Raw genomic sequence first — 18,938 nt, 5'->3', positions numbered from 1 at the left:
CGTTTGGTGTTGTTCTTTGCTCCCATGAAAATCGGTGAACGCGTTTGCAGTTCGTTGTTGATATCGGTGACAGAATAAAAACAATAACTTTTTATAGGTTTAGGCTGTTGATGGGCGCCAGATGCTTCCAGTCACCTCTTTGCTCCTGTTTTTTTTTTTTACTGGCCTTAGCTGCTGCATTGGTTTCTTTCACATTCACTTCCCCTTCATGGCGGAGGAAGTCGCTAACTTACGCTCAGCACGATGTGTCGAAAACTTTTATACGCGACTGGGGTACCGATTTATATGGGATAATACCTTTTAAGGGTATGTCATGAGATGGGACCGTGAGATTGCGACAAGTACATTCACTTGTATGTATATTTCATTACTCTTGGGTTGTCTGTGTAGTTCGTTTATTCTTTTCGTGCGAACTCTTGCATGCTCCCGGCGTGGATTCCTTCTGTAACGAAACCGTTCATGATACTAGCATTCTCATCTTGAATTAAATAGGCCAAGATTGAACAAAAGAGTGGTTTTTGTGACGGAAATCACAACCAGCGATATCACCGGTTGGCGTGGCTTTTCCCAAATATATATATATATACATAAACGCATGTATTAGCTATTCAGCGGTTATCAATCCTTTACTGGCCGCGTACCACCGACAAAACCTTTTTGTAGTGGGGAACAATGGCACAAGAAACGCGGTATTGTAGTATTTAAGTTGCGCTGCATCCATTTTAGATCTTCGTGCAAAGTTTCAACGTATTTACTTTATGCAGTAACAACGTATTAATTGCGCGCAAAAGCACGAGAGAATTTGCGCTGATTGCCGTCAGGGCTGAAAGCAGGGGCGTGCCAAACTCTCCTGCTGCCCGGGGCGAGTTTCGGATAATGCTGCCCCATATATCTAACTTCAAAAATAATTCGTGGAATGAACAATTTATAGACGTTGTTATGCATGAGAATAAATGTAAACGTTTGTTTTATCAAATAAATCATCAACCTAAGAAACAAACTCATATTTACAAGATCGAACACATTTATTAGCATAGGCATGTCCATTCGCTACAAATGTCTGAACAACGAGCTCTTTCACCTCGTTAGTCAGGAATTCCTTTTCGATGCTGATCAAAAATAAACTTGACAGTCCCTGATTTCACATCGAAGACATTAAATATGTTTTTATCTGTTTCAACTTTAAGAAAGATCGTTCGCAACTAGCAATTGAATAGCCAATTATGAATAATAAAGAATATGCAATGCACAATGTATGAAAAACATTCCAGTCGAGCCCAATAAACAAAGCAATAAAATCTTCAACATTTTTTGAAAAATATCCGTTTCCATGTCGAAAAAGCGACGCATCAGTAGACATTTTAGCAGCCACACAGACAGATTTTCTCGCATGATTGTAAACATTTCACCTTTTTGCGTGCTATTTGTCAGTTTTTGGTTATGTTTCGGAAATTTCGGTGCGGATCAAATATTTCAACGATTATTCTGTCTACTTATAGTGTAATCGCTACTAATCAAAAATTGGACTGGAAATAACTGTGAAAAACTAGGCTAAACTTTTTTACTGATACTTTCAAATATCAGGTTTACATATTTTGAATTAGAATGATCGTTTGAAACATATAAACCAGTTCAAGGCACTAACTCGCGAAACCACACTGAAAATGAGCATCAGAAATGTTGCAATCGTGGCATATGGGAGTTTTTCTGGGCTCAATAGTCAGGGAAACATCCATTGTTGACTCACCATCACCACAGTTAGTCACAAAAGTCTAAACACCTAATGTCAGCTTCTAATTAAATAAAAACACGTCGAGAAAAACATGTGTACACGCAAACTAAAGTTCCGTTCTGCTGCCCCTATACGTGCTGCCCGGGGCGACTGCCCCCCCCCCCCCACCCCTCTAGGCACGCCACTGGCTGAAAGGATTTGTCCATCGTATCGTTTCGTTTTAGGTGTGCAGTAGCGGGCGAGGGCGCTCTCAAGACAGGAACTGCTGCTAGCGCTATAAAGCAGTTGTCGCCCTATTTTAGCCAACTCAAAAGTTAATTGTTGCAATAATGCTCGCGTACCACTTGAAAAGCTTCCGCGTACCACTAGTGATACGCATACCTAAGGTTGAGAATCACTGATGTAATTTATCCAACTCTGATTAGAAGTGCGAAGTATTGCAGAATATTTGCTTTTACATTCGCGGTTGATTCTGTAGTTAGGATTACGTTTATACAAAAAAAATATATATATAAAGGAGTAGAAAGATCGACTTTCATTGTCTGGTTCTTGACTTGATGAAGTATGGAGAAGACCAAAGTAGACAGATTGCATGAATGTAATTTCTGTGGTAAAGTGTTTAAACAGAAAGGCAACCTAAAGCGACACGAAATAACACATACTGGTGAACGCCCACATAAATGTGTAATTCGTGACAAGAGATATACCCGCAAAGAGCATTTTCAAGAACATTTAGGATCACATTTTCCCAAGCAGCCAGGAAAGATTCTTTGCAATCATATGAAAAGTCATTCAAAAAAAATCGAGTGTGAAATATGTCAACGGGAATTTGGACGCAAATCTCATTTGACCACACATTCTATCACGCATACAAACGAAAAGAGATTTCACTGCAGGATTTGCAAAACGAAGTTCAAGCTAAAAGGAAATTTGGACATGCATATGAGAAGGCACACAAAGGCATATCAGTTTAAATGTGTGTAGCGTACCGGCAATGTATGAAATAATTATCCAGGTTCAGAATATCTTCTAATATGATCTAACGTCAAGTTTTCTCTCAATAGTCCAAGTCTTTATGCTATTTTATGTCATTTATTAACAAATCGAACAGTAAACGATCCAAAACAACCAAACACTCCCCAAAGGAACGAAAAGCATAAAATAAAAATAACAGATACCAGGCAGTAAAATGCAAGAAAGACCACATACACAACAAAAACACTGACCAACCCTGAAATCCCAGACAACTCTGAATAAAAAACCAAATGACCCCTAGAATCTGGTACAATGAACTAGCTACTGCAATTTGCAAAACAGGCCGAAAGTAACTTATGACAGGCATTTATAAAAACTATGAACAATTCTATAGGTGCACAACATTTGAACAATACTGATGGAAGCTAATTCCACGATAAAACTGAAAATACAACACTACGGTAAATGAACTGTAATGGCACTGTACTGGTAAAAACAATAACATGCAGACATGGTCCCTACGTCAGCCCACTGTCCAGCACAAAACATCCGACAGTCACACAACACAGACAAACATTCCTGAAGACCAGAGGCATTCACACAGACATTCAAAACCCACCAATCTAACCGAAACACTCAGACGACTGCCATCTGTCACACACAGCATACACCAACAGACCACGCTGCCCCCGAGAACCGATCGACCGTGTCGCAGCGTCTAAACTGCTAGACTACCAAATATTGAAACGATATCACATGACGTCATTTAACAGGCAAAACAAGGGTCGTCACATTACCCCCCTCTTCTAGATGAAACATTATGAAAGGATGTTTTCATCTCTAGAAAAAGATCCGAACCACAAAAAAGCAGTAGTCAAAACAAAATATGTCCACGAATGTCCTTAAAATACACAGAGTGTCCATGCTCACGCTTACACATCCGTAAAGTTTGTCATTCTGGATTGAGTCCACAAACGTCATCGAAGCGACCAAATTGATGCTGCATATCTCCATTGGCTCAACAACGGCTACTATGTTAGATCTCCGGACGGCCAAGGCTGTTGTAGCTGAACTAGAACAACCAGTCCCGAGCGGCCGGTATTACCACATCTTCAACTATAGTCCCATGACAGCAGGGAGAAGCTGTTTGGTGCTGTACCTTAACATCCTGTCCCTCAAGAACAAAACGATGCGACGAATTTGCCAAGATAGTCCATCCGTGACCCTAGATCGGCGACGGCAACGGTATGCTCCACAGGCCAGCTTTCAATCGTCAGGTTGACATCAAGTGCACCATGAGACACTAACGACTCGCCACTGGCAGTACGCAATGGTACTGGAAAAGAATACAGTTCTGAAATGTCCGAATTTCCTGCAACGTTGAGTAAACAGCGGTGTCTATGAGCGAGACACCCGAACCGAATTTCCCGCAACGTCAAGTAAACAGCGGTGTCTATGAGCGAGACACCCGCACGTGACCCTGGATCGGCGACCACAACCGCATGCTCCACAGACCAGCTTTCAATCGTCAGGTTGACATCAAGTACACCATGAGACACCAATGACTCGCAACCGGCAGTACGGAGTGGCACTGGAACAGGATGCAGCCCCGAAATGTTCGAATCTTCCTGCAACGTCAAGTAAACAGCGGTGTCAATGAGCCAGACACCCGCACCGGTATCAATCAAAAACAAAACAGGCACGTTATTGACCAGAGCCTTGACATATCATCCATTAGTCCAAGTAGGAGAAAAAAAATCATAGTTCATAGAAAATATCCTGGCGTGCTCTCGCCAAAAATTGTAGCGTACCGGCAATGTATGAAATAATTATCCAGGTTCAGAATATCTTCTAATATGATCTAACGTCAAGTTTTCTCTCAATAGTCCAAGTCTTTATGCTATTTTATGTCATTTATTAACAACTCGAACAGTAAACGATCCAAAACAACCAAACACTCCCCAAAGGAACGAAAAGCATAAAATAAAAATAACAGATACCAGGCAGTAAAATGCAAGAAAGACCACATACACAACAAAAACACTGACCAACCCTGAAATCCCAGACAACTCTGAATAAAAAACCAAATGACCCCTAGAATCTGGTACAATGAACTAGCTACTGCAATTTGCAAAACAGGCCGAAAGTAACTTATGACAGGCATTTATAAAAACTATGAACAATTCTATAGGTGCACAACATTTGAACAATACTGATGGAAGCTAATTCCACGATAAAACTGAAAATACAACACTACGGTAAATGAACTGTAATGGCACTGTACTGGTAAAAACAATAACATGCAGACATGGTCCCTACGTCAGCCCACTGTCCAGCACAAAACATCCGACAGTCACACAACACAGACAAACATTCCTGAAGACCAGAGGCATTCACACAGACATTCAAAACCCACCAATCTAACCGAAACACTCAGACGACTGCCATCTGTCACACACAGCATACACCAACAGACCACGCTGCCCCCGAGAACCGATCGACCGTGTCGCAGCGTCTAAACTGCTAGACTACCAAATATTGAAACGATATCACATGACGTCATTTAACAGGCAAAACAAGGGTCGTCACATGTGAAATATGCGGTGTGGGTAAAGTGGTACAATCTCAGCTGGATATACATATGCGTAAACATACGGGTGAAAAACCGTTCAGTTGCAGCATTTGTGATAAGGCATTTGCTACAAAGGGACATTTGAATTTGCATTTGAAAAAACACGCAAATGAATACAGAATCAAATGTGAGATATGTGGTGTTGCAAAAGTACTAAAATCTGAGCTGGATAAGCATATGAGTAAACATTCCAATGAAAAACCTTTCGGTTGCAAGATTTGTGGGAGGTCGTTCAAACATCAAAGTAATCTAAGGACACATCTAGAAGCAGTTCATTTCAATGACAAGCGCTATGAATGTGAGATATGTGAAAAGAGCTTTGCCACACGAGGATATTTGGGAAAACATATCAAAACACACGCTTATTGAGTATTCCAACGCAGGGAACGATACAACTCAACGTCACTTTACAATTGCTGTGTTAAGAGAATCAAGGCTTCGCATAGTCAATAGGGATTTAACACAAACAGCAGATTATAAATAATGCATGTCCTACCTTGTTTTTCTAATTAACAAGACATTGAATCGTTTCAGCTTGTTCATTGCATATGCTTTTTACTTACTATCAATATTGTGAGTTAGGACTTGACCTAAGTTTTTTGTGCGATAACTTATGTGACTTTTAAACTATTCGAAAAATATTACACGTTCTGTTTTGATATAAATCAAGTTCAGAAATGATAGCTGAATAATAGGTAATACATAGTTAAATTTATTGAGTGAATTCTGCCGGGCTTCGTCTTTAGTGAGTGCATGCACAACTAGTAGGTGCAAAGTATGTATACTTTCGTATTACGTTTCGAATGTTTCCATCACGCAGAATTTGAATGTACTTTCTAATATATGAATGAAAATGATAAGTATTCGCCAATACTTATGTACGGATTACCGGTGTCTCTTGCAAGTTTTTACACACTTTGTAAAAATAAGCGCGCGGATTACAAAGGTTAAATTGGCGTACAGCTTTCACAGTATAATTCGATTATTCTAATATTGTGTAATAGTTTTTCTTGAGACTATTCACACTGTTGTTCCGAGAAAGGTTCTGAGCGGCTGTTATGTATATTGAGGACCCCTGACATTAAAAATGCATTAGATTCAAGATGCTCATGAATAAATATATACTGGTACATTGAATGTATTTTCGACTGATACAATCGAGTAACTTGTAATGTCATTGAGGAATTTGAGATAATGACACTAAAGTAGGATAAATTCAGAGTATTACTGAGCAAGAAGACATGTCGCACCAACTATAACAGTAAAACCAACTCCGTATAACTCCCGATATTTGCAGATTACAAAAACAAAATAGAATGAGCAATCATTTGAGAGGGAAGGACCTACAATCGGTCCTAGCACTTGAAAGCATGTTGACAAATGACAGTAAGATCTGAAGATTTTAAATTTACTCTCTAAAAGCTCTAATGAGTAGATGTAGTAGAGAATCACTTTGTATGAATATGTCAGAATATTTTTCATAACTTACCTATTACGTACATTACGTCTGTTCTATCGGTTTACATTTCGATTATTTGCGTTGATTAACCATACGCGATATTCCTTCATCCTTGGATAGTGTGCGGCCGAGTATATTACATTTTCAACCACAACCACAACCACATCAAGAACTGGGAAAGTGATTTTTGAGAATCTCGGACAATTTGCTCATGATTTACCCCAGAGGTTCCCAATTTTTTGTACCCTCGCCTCCTTACAGTACTTTTTACGTTTCCACCGCCTACTTGGCATTACATTAAAACATGAAGGTATAATCAAATTTATTACAAATCAATTCGACAAATAAACTAATCATAGTACATGATGTTTTTGATAGATTGAAGAGTTGCAATTGCAACAAATTTTTTTATAATTATTTAAAAATCTTTTAGTCTCGAGTACAATTTCAAATCTTCGTCATTTTTTAACTTTACGACATTTCTACCAAAAAATATGTTAGAAATGAAAGAATCAACAGTTCTATTTTGTCGAAAATGCCAGATAACTTGCATTAAATTAGATTTAACAAAATTTGACTTATCGAAAATGCGTAATCGCCTTCGGATTTTTCACCCCCTGTTTTATCTCTTTCGATCCACAAAGATCGTGAAATCCTCCCATTCTAAAACAAACACATTATATATATATATTATATAGTAAACAAAAAAAAAATGCAGGAAAATAGTAGCTCCCTATTAGGTCAAAATAATACCTTGCTAGAAACCTAAGACCATACATGTGAGATCATCATGTGCTGAATACATGCTGTGGGGAGTCAAAGGTTTTGAGTTTTCTCTATTTTGAAAATACATGATTTGTATCACCAATCCTAAAATGTCAAAACTGCCTGTAATATGACCTCAGAACAAATATCAGTCACTGGGAGACAGAAATCTTATTGGCCCACAGGTTCATCATTGTTGTTTTGTTCTAAATTCTCGTAATATTCTACAGCATGTGATACGACATCCTGCTGTATTACTGATGTACCCGTTATACGACCAGTAAGCGACGTTGTTGCTGTGTTAGATACTGCTGAAGTGGGCTGTTTCTTTGTTTCCCTTTTGCCCAGCATTTCCCTCAATTTTCCAACCCACATATCTCGAACATCTTTGCGTTTAACACATAGAAGTAAGAAAATGACCAGGCCCTTTAAAACAGAGGTAACGAAAAAAAAATAAGTTTCTGTGTTATGATTACTCTAAAACAGTAAGGAGGGTTAATTGAAAAATGTTGTTAACCAAGAAATGAATTTGCAGAATTTAAAAACGTCTTGAATTTCTCGTATTCATTAACTGTGCCATCTTTCACAATATAGTTTACAAATAGGATAAACAAAAATAGTACTTAAAATTAAAATCCAATGGCCTCCTAAACACCCATGTACATGGTGCCACAGTAAAATAGGATCATGATAAAAAAAAATTCAGCAAATAATGAGGTATTGAATCAAATCGTGTATCACGAAACAGTCACTGGTCACCTGAAAGGCATTGAAGATATTGAAAAGCCATCCAAAAATTCCGTTAACGATTTCATCGTGGGTCAATGTCAGTGGAATCGCAAATACCCAAGTTACTCCAAGAAGTACACCAACCATCACCGTTCGAAAAATATGCTCTGAAACCTCGGTTTTCTTTGAGCGGACCTTGAATGGTAAATAAGTTTTCATTTTATTCATTCATTTAATCGTTAGTGCGAATAAGTTACTGCAAATGGTGGCTTCCTAGAACAAAATTCAAATGATAATCAATGATTTTTATGTAAATGCCTTCATATATTTTACAAGTCGTAAAGCTAAGCATACTTGTTGTGTTAAGTTTTGAATTTGATATGAAAATATTGTGGAGTGAAAATGAACCATCAGAGTAGAAAAATAACATATGATAAGCAAGGTCTGATGGGAATATGATAAATAAAAAAAGCGCCCAGCTATATGCTGAATCGAATCATATTTCATACCTTGGATCCGCTCATTGCGATTTTCCGCGCAATAGCAACACACCCAATCATATTGATTACCAAAACTATTCCGATAGGTGTAAGAAATCCAAAGTACAAAGAATAGCCATGTAACCAGCACAGAGTATCTCCGATGTATTCTGAAGGCCTGAATCTTGTTCCTATAATACACAGGAAACATAACAGATTAGCAACGAAAACGAACTAAAGGAAAGCACTAGTTGCTGATTTTACTAAGCAATGGTAATGAGAATATAAATCTAATCCCGAATACGACATTTTTTATGTGAATTTAATAATTAATTACATGGATCTCTGGGATATGTGCGAGAAACAGACTTTTTAATATTATTTAAGCGCAGTTCGGAAGCCAATTATGCCCGCCTCTTTTTTCGTTCTGATTCTTAACAATCCCCTGCTATTCAAATTTAATAAAATATGTACCATTACATTGCGGAGTTAAATCCATTCAATATATTCTAAGAGGCATTCCGGCGGCAAAAATCGGTATTGTAAGAAGCAGTGTGTTGATATCGCTTGCATTTCCAAGAAGATGTTTGCTTATGAATTTGGATCCAGGTGCCGAGGAATAGTAAAATCTGACCTCCACTAATATAAAGTCATAAGACTATTTTTACAATAATTGCTTAAAATTACTCTTGGAACCTCACCATTTTCTTGTACTAATTTCCATTGATCCCAGCGATTTTTGTCTTTCATAGATATAACCCCAGCATTAATGGAAGCTGCAGCTGCGCATACAACGTAGATTACTACAGCAAATTTCAGAGTATACTTTGGTCCACACTTGGAGTTCATGGTAAAGAATTTCCTGAGTGATATTAAAAATAGCGATTAAAATTGTAATGCGTATAATATTCCGAACCGCCTTAATAGTAAGAAAATATATGATAATGAATTAGGTACTTCAGAGATATGTGCACCAAGATGGCGGACACCGGAACGTATTAGGGTTAGGCTGCAATTTCAGATACAAATAATACGGGAGTCACTTGGCTAGTCCCCGAACTCGTAATAGAACAAAATAACGTAAATAGGAATAAAATTATGGTCTAACCTAAAACACAGACTACGTTCCGGTGTCCGCCATCTTGGTGCACATACTTCTGGAGCACCATGAATTATACTTTGAATTGGCTTACAAATGAGTCAAGGAGTATATTTGCAAGAATTAAAAAATTTTGAAGCTATCATAATTGTTTCGAGGTTCTAACTCACCTGCACATTGTAATATTTTCAGCAAGCATCCAACCCCACACGGAGAGAAGCGTAAACTGAAGAAATGCAGCCACGGACATGCATGCAATATAATTTTTATTTCTCTCAATTCCAACCAGAAAAGCAATATACATTGCTAAAAGACAGAATCCCATATGCATGTGTATTTGATTTATTTGTCCTGAACGCAAGTCTCTGCAAAATTAAAATTTGCATGTCGTGTTTAATTGAACATGCAACATACACAATGTGGATCAATGAGTTAAAAACAAAATATAATTTCTATAACACATCAAATTTCAAACGTTTAATTGATCAAATATGGTAAAACATATATCAAGGAAGATGATAATCGAATAAAATGTGGACATCGGAATAACAGCATAAATTATGAACATTACAAAACAGCATTGCTGCCGAAAATGTGAAAAAAACGTTTAATTATCTAATTAGTCATCAAATTAACGTATTTATTTTTAGATGTGCGTGATCGATGATGTGTCATTGTATAAATGCACCAAAATTACCTCAAAAATGAGGAAATAAAATCGCTTTATTTCAGAATTCAATTATTATTATTGTTCCATTTGCTATATGCTCATAAATTTTCATTTGGCGCATATTTGTACCCTTCGTGTACGGCACATGCAATGCATATAGCTAACGAAACATTCTTTCTGTGCACATACTTCAGATATATATATCCGCATTATTATGCTCAGATTTGTAAATGCAGGTATCTTACCTGAATAATCCATAAATTAGAAGGAAAAAGAACAGACCAACAATAGATGAAACGCATCCTATATATCCAACAATTTGTAGTTCGAATGCAACTGGTACTTTGTATGTTTGCTGAAAATATAATTAAGGTGCATTCATTTACAACTAGGAGAAATTAAACATCCTTCATGTTTAATGTATATAAACAAACATATTACCACAAGAACCGCAAAACTTGTAGCGTGATCGCAAAAGCACCTCGTCACTCTGTCTTCGTTTAATTCTATTCTACATCCATACGTTTCCCATTCATTAGTACTCGTGTTTAGATAAGCACATTTTTCAAAGTGAATAACCTATATTGAAATAAAAAAATAATATGAGGAGAGAAAGATAAATAGTGTGAGTTGAATCTTAGTTGAAATGTAAGAAATAAAATGAAATTCAGCAATTATGAATCATATTTGTCTATAACGATACTTAGACGACACAATATCAAGTATGAGCAGAAAACTATAAATTTATTGTACTTACTTTAGCCTTTTTAAAATCTGGGAACTTCTCAATAATATCCTCTTCATACCCGAATCCCAATTTGATTGACTCAGTAAGATTTGTCAAAGTTATCCCAGCAACTTTCACACTGAGAACCTGTAGAATATTGATAACGAGGTGTTACAGACAAAGTTTCTTTGTTTTATTTTGTATATATTTGACCCGGGGTTATCTCGAGATATATTGGTCATTGCACTTTGTCGAATGACCGTTCACGAAATTACTCCCTTCAAAGCGATTTCACCATCTGTTGGTGGGCAGGAATGAGCATGTTGGCGTAAACAAAGTCTGTTATCGGTCTTTTCCTCTTCTCTCGTTTTTGTTTGCTTATTATTTCGAATCACTGCCATTCGGCTGTTTACAATTTATTTCGTGTTAGGAGTTTGCCGTTTAAGTAGTGCTAATTTATTTGTCGCAATGAGCACATTTGTTTGCTTGTTTCTCAGTTTAATAACAGGGTTTGATTCATTTTGCATACCTTGTATTTTAATGTTGCTATTGTTTGCATAATCTAGAATTAAGTATGTAGTTAACCTGCCTGTTGGGTTGGTCGTAAACTTTAGCAACCCTCAACAATTGATCATTCGACCTCAACACCTCTACAATTGATCATTCGTATTCTACAATGATCATTTCGACCTCAACACCTCAACAATTGATCATTCGACCTCATCACATCAACAATTGATCATTCGTATTCTACAATGATCATAGTTGATCGTTGCGTCTCGACAATGATCATTTGATCTCAATAGTATTGTAATCAATTAAATATTTGGACCTCTACATTCTACAATCTACAATACTGTGATCATTTGTGTTTCTACAATACTGGAATCATTTTGGGTTTTATCACCACACAATTTCGTATTTCACGTGACTGCAATAGATTTCAATCATATTCAAATTGTGGAGTTGTTAACATCGAGAAACCTGGCAGGTTATACATAAAAGGAAGTTAATAGCGCGAAGTGTCACCAGTTATAGGCTTCTTGTAGAGCCTCATCATAAGTACTAAGTCGCTTATAATCTACACGAGGGTTATTTGCAGTAAAATATTGAAATGCTAGAAATAATAAGATGAATTATGCTCTTTTCAAAGATTGTATTTATATTGATGGTTGCTAATTAAAGTGTATCTAAAAATAGCATTATTTATACTTTTTATTATATAAATTTAGACTTCTAACTAGCCTTCGAAATTTTGGTGTTTTCCACTTTTGGATTCGGATACAATGCTGAATCTCTGTGCAAATAAAATGAAGCAACTTTATTTGAAATGGTGTTGTTGTCTGTGGCATTTGTAAACGCAGATGCTGGAATTTCGGCTGTAACTAACTGTGACTTAGTAACGTTAGTATGCTGAAAAGTTACGTTTTGAATATTTGTTCCATTTACTTCTGTTGCCTGTAAAATCAGAGCAAATAATTAATAACAGCTATTTATCAAGAAACTTTTGTTTCCACGACAACGAATAATGAATGGTAAATAATTTCATAACATTCTAGTTTAGACTTATCATTTGTATTTTTGTAATTTTCATACTTGAAAACTCAAGGTGCAGGTTTTAAGCTTACAGCCTGGCTTGAATAGGTTAGAACATTATAGTTGTTGCTCGATAATAACTCCACAATTAAATCATTTTAATACGGTGGATATTCAATATTTAATTTTTCTTCGACATTCTGTGCAAACTCATTATTAGAGAGAGATATATAATAAAAGTATTAAACTAGCCTCACTATGATTTTTTGCGCATTTATCGTAGTTAGTTTTACAGAGATATCTTGAAACTTCATTTGAAAATATAGCGACCGTCGAATTTTTAGTTTAAAGTATCAAATTGTAAACTAATCAAGGCAAACCTCGAACACAGAAGAATAAGTTTCGACAATCATTTTTCCTTCTTCAGAATCTACATTTAAATTATTCGAAAAGTCCTCAACCGCTGTTGTAAACACTGTTATCGTACTATCGTTTGGCTTGTTCGATTTTCCATCAAGTTCGGCTGTGACTGCAGTATGAAACTGATCAGTTGACCACACCAAGAATGTCATTCCAGATTTTTCTACCTAAAATACGGATTTAAATTTACTTTCATAACAAAATCAATGAAGTAACAAACGGAAATAGAGAATTTGTTGTTGGATCAAAAATGATAAGACGTACTGACAGACAATATAGAAACTTGCCGTTGCGTCGCCTTGACTGACTCCTTTCTGTAAATTACTGACGATATCTACAACCATTTGAATATCAGTTTCATTTTCTTGGTTGGATGTAGACATATTTGCAGATATTGCACTCAAATCACCCAAAATAGCTTTTGCTTTGTTAGTTTTAATTTCGGCACTAGCCACCTGAAAGCAGCAATCATCGTCATTATACGTAAATATTTATTAATTTGCTAATATGAGATTTCAGTATAGCCTATTTACATACCTCCTCCAAGAGAGAATTGAATGTAGAATTGCAATTAAATTCCACGTATGTTGAGTAATCAAAATCAATGTCAACGCCATCCGATATAATTGTCGATTTGCATTCTATCGATGAAGCCAGTTCTGAAATAAATATTTGAAATGAGAAATATTTGTCCACATGAATTCAGAATTTATTTATAGCTATTCGGTTGCTTCATTAGTCGTCTATTTAATAAATCTATTGGTATTATTATACTATTTTCACAGGAATATTATATCGAGGTAAAACAAGATTTAGGCCATCACTTCAGCATCTGCATATGATGCGTCCTGGTCCTCATACGAACCGTGTCCCTGCGTACTGTCGTTGCCTTTGCAAATATAGATAAATGATTTTGTGGTTACGATATACGATCATACATGTCAACCTTTACAAAAATATTTTTCTACGCATAAAGTAATCATTTGACTTTCCACAGCGATTTGTGGCAGAATATTAGGACTTCTCGGTTACCACAATTAACAAATCAGAACCTGAATTAACGATATCTGGGTTAATCTAATAAATCCAATAATGAGGCAGTATTCAATCAGGATCAGAATATTTCTAATCTTTTTAATCTGGAAAACTGTGGAACACGCCCAGAAATCTGAAAAGGGGGTTCGTACAAGAGTGGCTTGACATATTAGACAAGTTGGGAGACAATCCAAAATAACACAATGTCAACCCAATACTGCTGTGTGGACTGATGGGATCAGGTAATGCAAAATGAGTAATAAATTTATCGATACCAGCCTGCAATCAATGTGCTAAAAATAAAAATTTGGGTGAATCATATAACAATATGTTAATAGTATGTTAATGTATTATACATCAATTAGAATATTTCTTGAATACATAGGCGTAGCAAGGGGTAGGGGTTAGGTACCTGAGGGGCCATGTCACCCCCCCTCCATAAATTCATACGACTTTTTCAATTTGGTCTGTTCTTGAACGATTTAACGAAAACCGGGCGGTCCTGGCTTGCTATCAATAATCCTTTAACCAGATGGACCAAACGAGATAGATGAAAATGCGCGCTTCGTCGCTCTGTTTGTAGAGCGAATCTTATTACTTATCGATCTTAAGATCGGTAAGTATGTTGATAGGTAATTGTCTGTTTGTTTGTTTGTTTGTTTATTTGTTCGTTTGTTTGTTTGTCTGTTAGATACAGGCGATATCTCACGAAAGCGAAAATGAATCCGCTCCAAATTTTGCATATGCATTCATCATATCTCGGATCAGAAGCCTATTGATTTTGGATGAATTATGTCGTATAATTAGTGATGGGACACAAGATGTCACTATGGAGTAAGAGCGTTGTTTTGGGGGATCCCCTTACTTTCGATCGATAAGTATTCGGTCTCTGACCCATATTCTCGTTGGTATTATTGTTAGATATGAGTGGCCACTTTTAACTGGCTTTGCTAGGAACAAAAGGCACGAGTGAGCGTCGTATTAGGTCATTATACAAAAAAAAATTTGAGTGCTGTCTTGCTACGCTCTTGCTTGAATACTTGTGCTTGGCATTGTCTTTTTTTAGTCCCTCACCAATTCGTCATAATTCTTACCTGAATTATCACACGTCTCATTTGAACGAACATAACGTGAGTTGTTTGCGTCTCTGCATACGAAGTTGTATGTCTCATTTGTTTCATAACTTAGATATTTCAAGTGTGCAACGCCGGGTCCAGCGCTGATCGAATCTGATGAGCATAAGAATTTTAGTTAAATTTGTGGCATTGAAAACATTCAGACTTATAGAACCAAATAATTTTAAATCAAATAATTTAATTTAATAACATTGAGGCATTCATCTCGTCATAGAAGTCTAATCGTCAGCTGTATGATCTAATAAGAAAAATCGAGGCTACCATTAATAAATGTTGTTGTGATCAGTAAAAAGCTTGTACCTGTACATACAATTTTTGCCCACTGCTTGTTAGTACAGTCGCTTGACGTAGTGAGTTTTCCGTGCGTGCAGTTTCTAAGATGATTCTCTTTCCCTGTACATGATATGTTGTCCAAGAATACGGATGAATTTGGTTGAGTAGCTGCCACTGGTAGTAAGGACACTCTGTAATAACCAAGTTGACGACAAACCACTTCCTTATTTAACATCCCCCAATCATTGTCGCACACCAATCCCCATTCCCCTTCCGACAGTATTTCCACAAATCCCTGATTTCTTGATCGACCTCCTCTGAGCCGCACTGCCTCAATCTCTGTGAAATAGAAAATAAGCAATAAATCGTAATTCAATTTTTTTGAGTGTATCCAACTGTAGAAATAAATATAGTAAAAATGTTTTAATGAATACTTACCGGAACAAACAATAGTCACATTTTCTTTGTTTTCGCTACAATTAGAAAACCCAATTGATTGATGTTGACAATCCCTCAAATTTGTTTCGTTTCCAGCGCATTCTAAGTTATCTAAGAAACCCGGAGATGCAGGTTGATCTACTGTAATAGCGTGGATGAATGCAATTCTCTCGTATCCGAGGTGTCGACAAACAGCTTTTGTTTCTTTTGCACTCCACTTCTTGCTGCAAATTTTCCCCCATTCTCCAGCAGATTGAACTTCAACGTATCCTTGATTGATTTTGTCTCCTCCAGACAATCGCACGTTTTCAATTTCTAGAATAGAAAAAAAATCAGTCGACCCTATGCCCACGAAAAAAATTGGCGATGTGTTTTTACACTTCGCAATGTAACGACAGTCATAGGAATCAGTTGGAATTTTAGCTAATTTCTAACTGAAGTCAAAAAAAGACAACCAATACTTTAATGCCCTTCAAATATGCAACTGAGTCGTATGCTCAAGGGTTTCGAATTCCGGCGAAGATAATTGACTTGTGTGGTTCATATAAGATTACCCATTTAGTGAGTAGAATGTTTCTAACAAGCAGAAATTTTTTCTACGTCATTATCATATTATGTCGCAATCGCATCAATTTTGTGCTACAAAATATTGAAAAAAGTTATTGAAATATTTTTATATTTATATTAAATACCCACCCGAACATACAATAGTTACATTTTCCTTGTTCGTGCAGTTGGATTCGCCAAGTAATCCATGATTACAAAATCTAAGTTCCGTTTCGTCACCGGCACATGTAATGTTGTTTAAAAAAATAGGTAATATTGATTTTGTCAGTATTTTTGCTTTAAGAGACTTCCCAATTCGCTGAAATCCGACCTGGCGACAAACTGCTTCTGTTTCATTGTCTCCCCAGTTTGCGGAACAAAGTTGTCCCCATTTGCCCTCTGATTTAACCTCAACATAACCCTGGTTTGGTTTGTATCCGCCAGACAAACGAACATCCTCTATTTCTAAAATTTAAAAACGTGTTACTATTAAACATAGCAATCTTTTGAAACGATATGACTATAACATGATGCAATGCTTTCACATCCGTAGGCTTTCCACATCCGTGAATTCTTCAGGAGAATATTATTGCACGATTTTACATTTTTAGGAAAAAAACTCCATACGTATAACCTTGCAACATTCTGTCATGTGCAATAGCCAGAATTCACACTGATATTCTCGTTTATTTTTTCACCAGCTTTTTCCGCTGGGATTTGGATTTGCGTGTTGTGTTGTTGTTATTATTCAACGCTGAACGATAGGATTAGAAAGGCAAATGATTCATTCCTAACTTCCTGTATTCTATTACGTTAAATCAGCTAAAACGTATTCTATTATGTCATTCAGCTAAAACTATAATACCTCACCTGAGCAAAACACCTTGACTATTGCAATCGAGCAACTAGAAGTTTTTAATAAATCTATGGTACAATCGGTCAGTCTTGTCTCCGTACCCACACACTGCAAACCATTGGTATAAACAAAAGGCGTCCCAGGATCGGTTGCATCGACGGAAAGGTTAGCAAATCGATTAAAATTTAGCATGCGACAGACAACTGCACTCTCCTCGATTCCCCAGTCGTCGACGCATATTCTACCCCATCTTCCGCCAGAAAGAATTTCTACAAAACCTTGATTTTCGGTTTTTCCACCAGTTAATCGAATGTCTTAATAAAAACAATTAGAGAAAATTTACAAAAACTCGGAATTTTTTAATTTAGAAGCGATTTTTTCGGAATATTTTAAACAACAGATTTGCATCAAGTTGTTATGCGTAATCAGAAGTGAAGGTATGTACTGTCTCGATCAATATCACATAAAAACCACACATATATCTAAAATATTTAATAAATTAACAAAAACAAAAACATACACGATTTGGTAAATTGGTACAATATAAAAGTTTGGCATGTAAACGTTTCACATCGAAAAAAATTGATGAAGAAGGCTCTCTACATCTACCATCTAATTTTCTAGTCATGTATTCAAAAGTTGCTTCTAAATGATTTAACACTAACACAAATATATTACTGTAACGTTTCTGTAACTTCCTCAGACATACATAATTTAACTATAGTCAGAAAACAGTTAGAATAGTTATCTCTAATCTTGCTATAAATAGTTTCCTTTTATTATATGTATACGAATCTACAGGCACATAGAAGAAGGATGAGTAATAGTACCCGCAGCGCATATCTATATGGTCTTTCAGGGTAAATTATAATCACTTACCCGAAACTTCCAAGTTTGCTCTGGCAATACCTAAAAATAAACGAAAATATATATTAGTCGTTAAGTATTTAATTTCGAGAAAATCGGTCGTATCGCTAATAACCGTGGCCTTCCCTGCGCAGGAGGGCAATAATAGTATTTTGGTAGATTGACGATTAATAAATTTAGCAAATGAACTTTATCTAAAACAGAGAAAATATGCAGGAGCTCATACAATACGCCATATATCATACTTGTAACAAAAAATGCTTTAGGCACAAATATGTGATTTTGATAAAACAAAGCATTTTCGATTGTATGACGCTGCATCACTATTAGGACAATAGCACAAAATAATTTGGTTGAATTTATAGCGTGATTTCATATAGGCAGTAAATCGGACTGGTTTGGGTGTAACATTGTTAATTACGATATAAAAAATTGGTAATGAGATTACCCACGCAAGTTTTCTATTAACAGAAGCAAAAAGTTTCTTACCGATAAAAATTGAAATTATTAGTATTCTTTCAATCATAATAAAGTTCACATATGAATAATCAAATGATCTACAGA

General features: G+C 36.3%; 1 protein-coding gene across 2 annotated transcripts; it reads right to left on the bottom strand.

Annotated features, from left to right (window-relative positions):
* Window positions 1-5,298: 5,298 nt before the first annotated feature.
* Window positions 5,299-18,938, bottom strand: LOC120338021 (uncharacterized). Of its 2 annotated transcripts, XM_078117472.1 has the most exons (19): window positions 18,864-18,938; window positions 18,387-18,416; window positions 17,522-17,821; window positions 16,802-17,116; window positions 16,106-16,420; window positions 15,695-16,006; window positions 15,353-15,487; window positions 13,761-13,882; window positions 13,507-13,678; window positions 13,184-13,386; window positions 12,513-12,725; window positions 11,298-11,414; window positions 10,982-11,119; window positions 10,786-10,895; window positions 10,041-10,235; window positions 9,473-9,633; window positions 8,802-8,962; window positions 8,323-8,487; window positions 5,299-7,989 (listed from the first exon to the last, which is right to left on the bottom strand). In XM_078117472.1, exons 1-19 carry the CDS (start codon window positions 18,898-18,900, stop codon window positions 7,735-7,737), a joined length of 3,456 nt encoding a protein of 1,151 aa, XP_077973598.1. In that variant the 5' UTR covers window positions 18,901-18,938; the 3' UTR covers window positions 5,299-7,734. The 2 variants fall into 2 exon arrangements, with proteins under 2 accessions (XP_077973598.1, XP_077973599.1); XM_078117473.1 differs by lacking the exon at window positions 10,041-10,235.

This window comes from Styela clava, chromosome 10, assembly GCF_964204865.1.
Source record: "Styela clava chromosome 10, kaStyClav1.hap1.2, whole genome shotgun sequence".
NCBI lineage: Eukaryota > Metazoa > Chordata > Ascidiacea > Stolidobranchia > Styelidae > Styela > Styela clava.
Note: the sequence above shows the minus strand (reverse complement) of the source record. Positions and strands in the feature narration are given on the sequence as shown.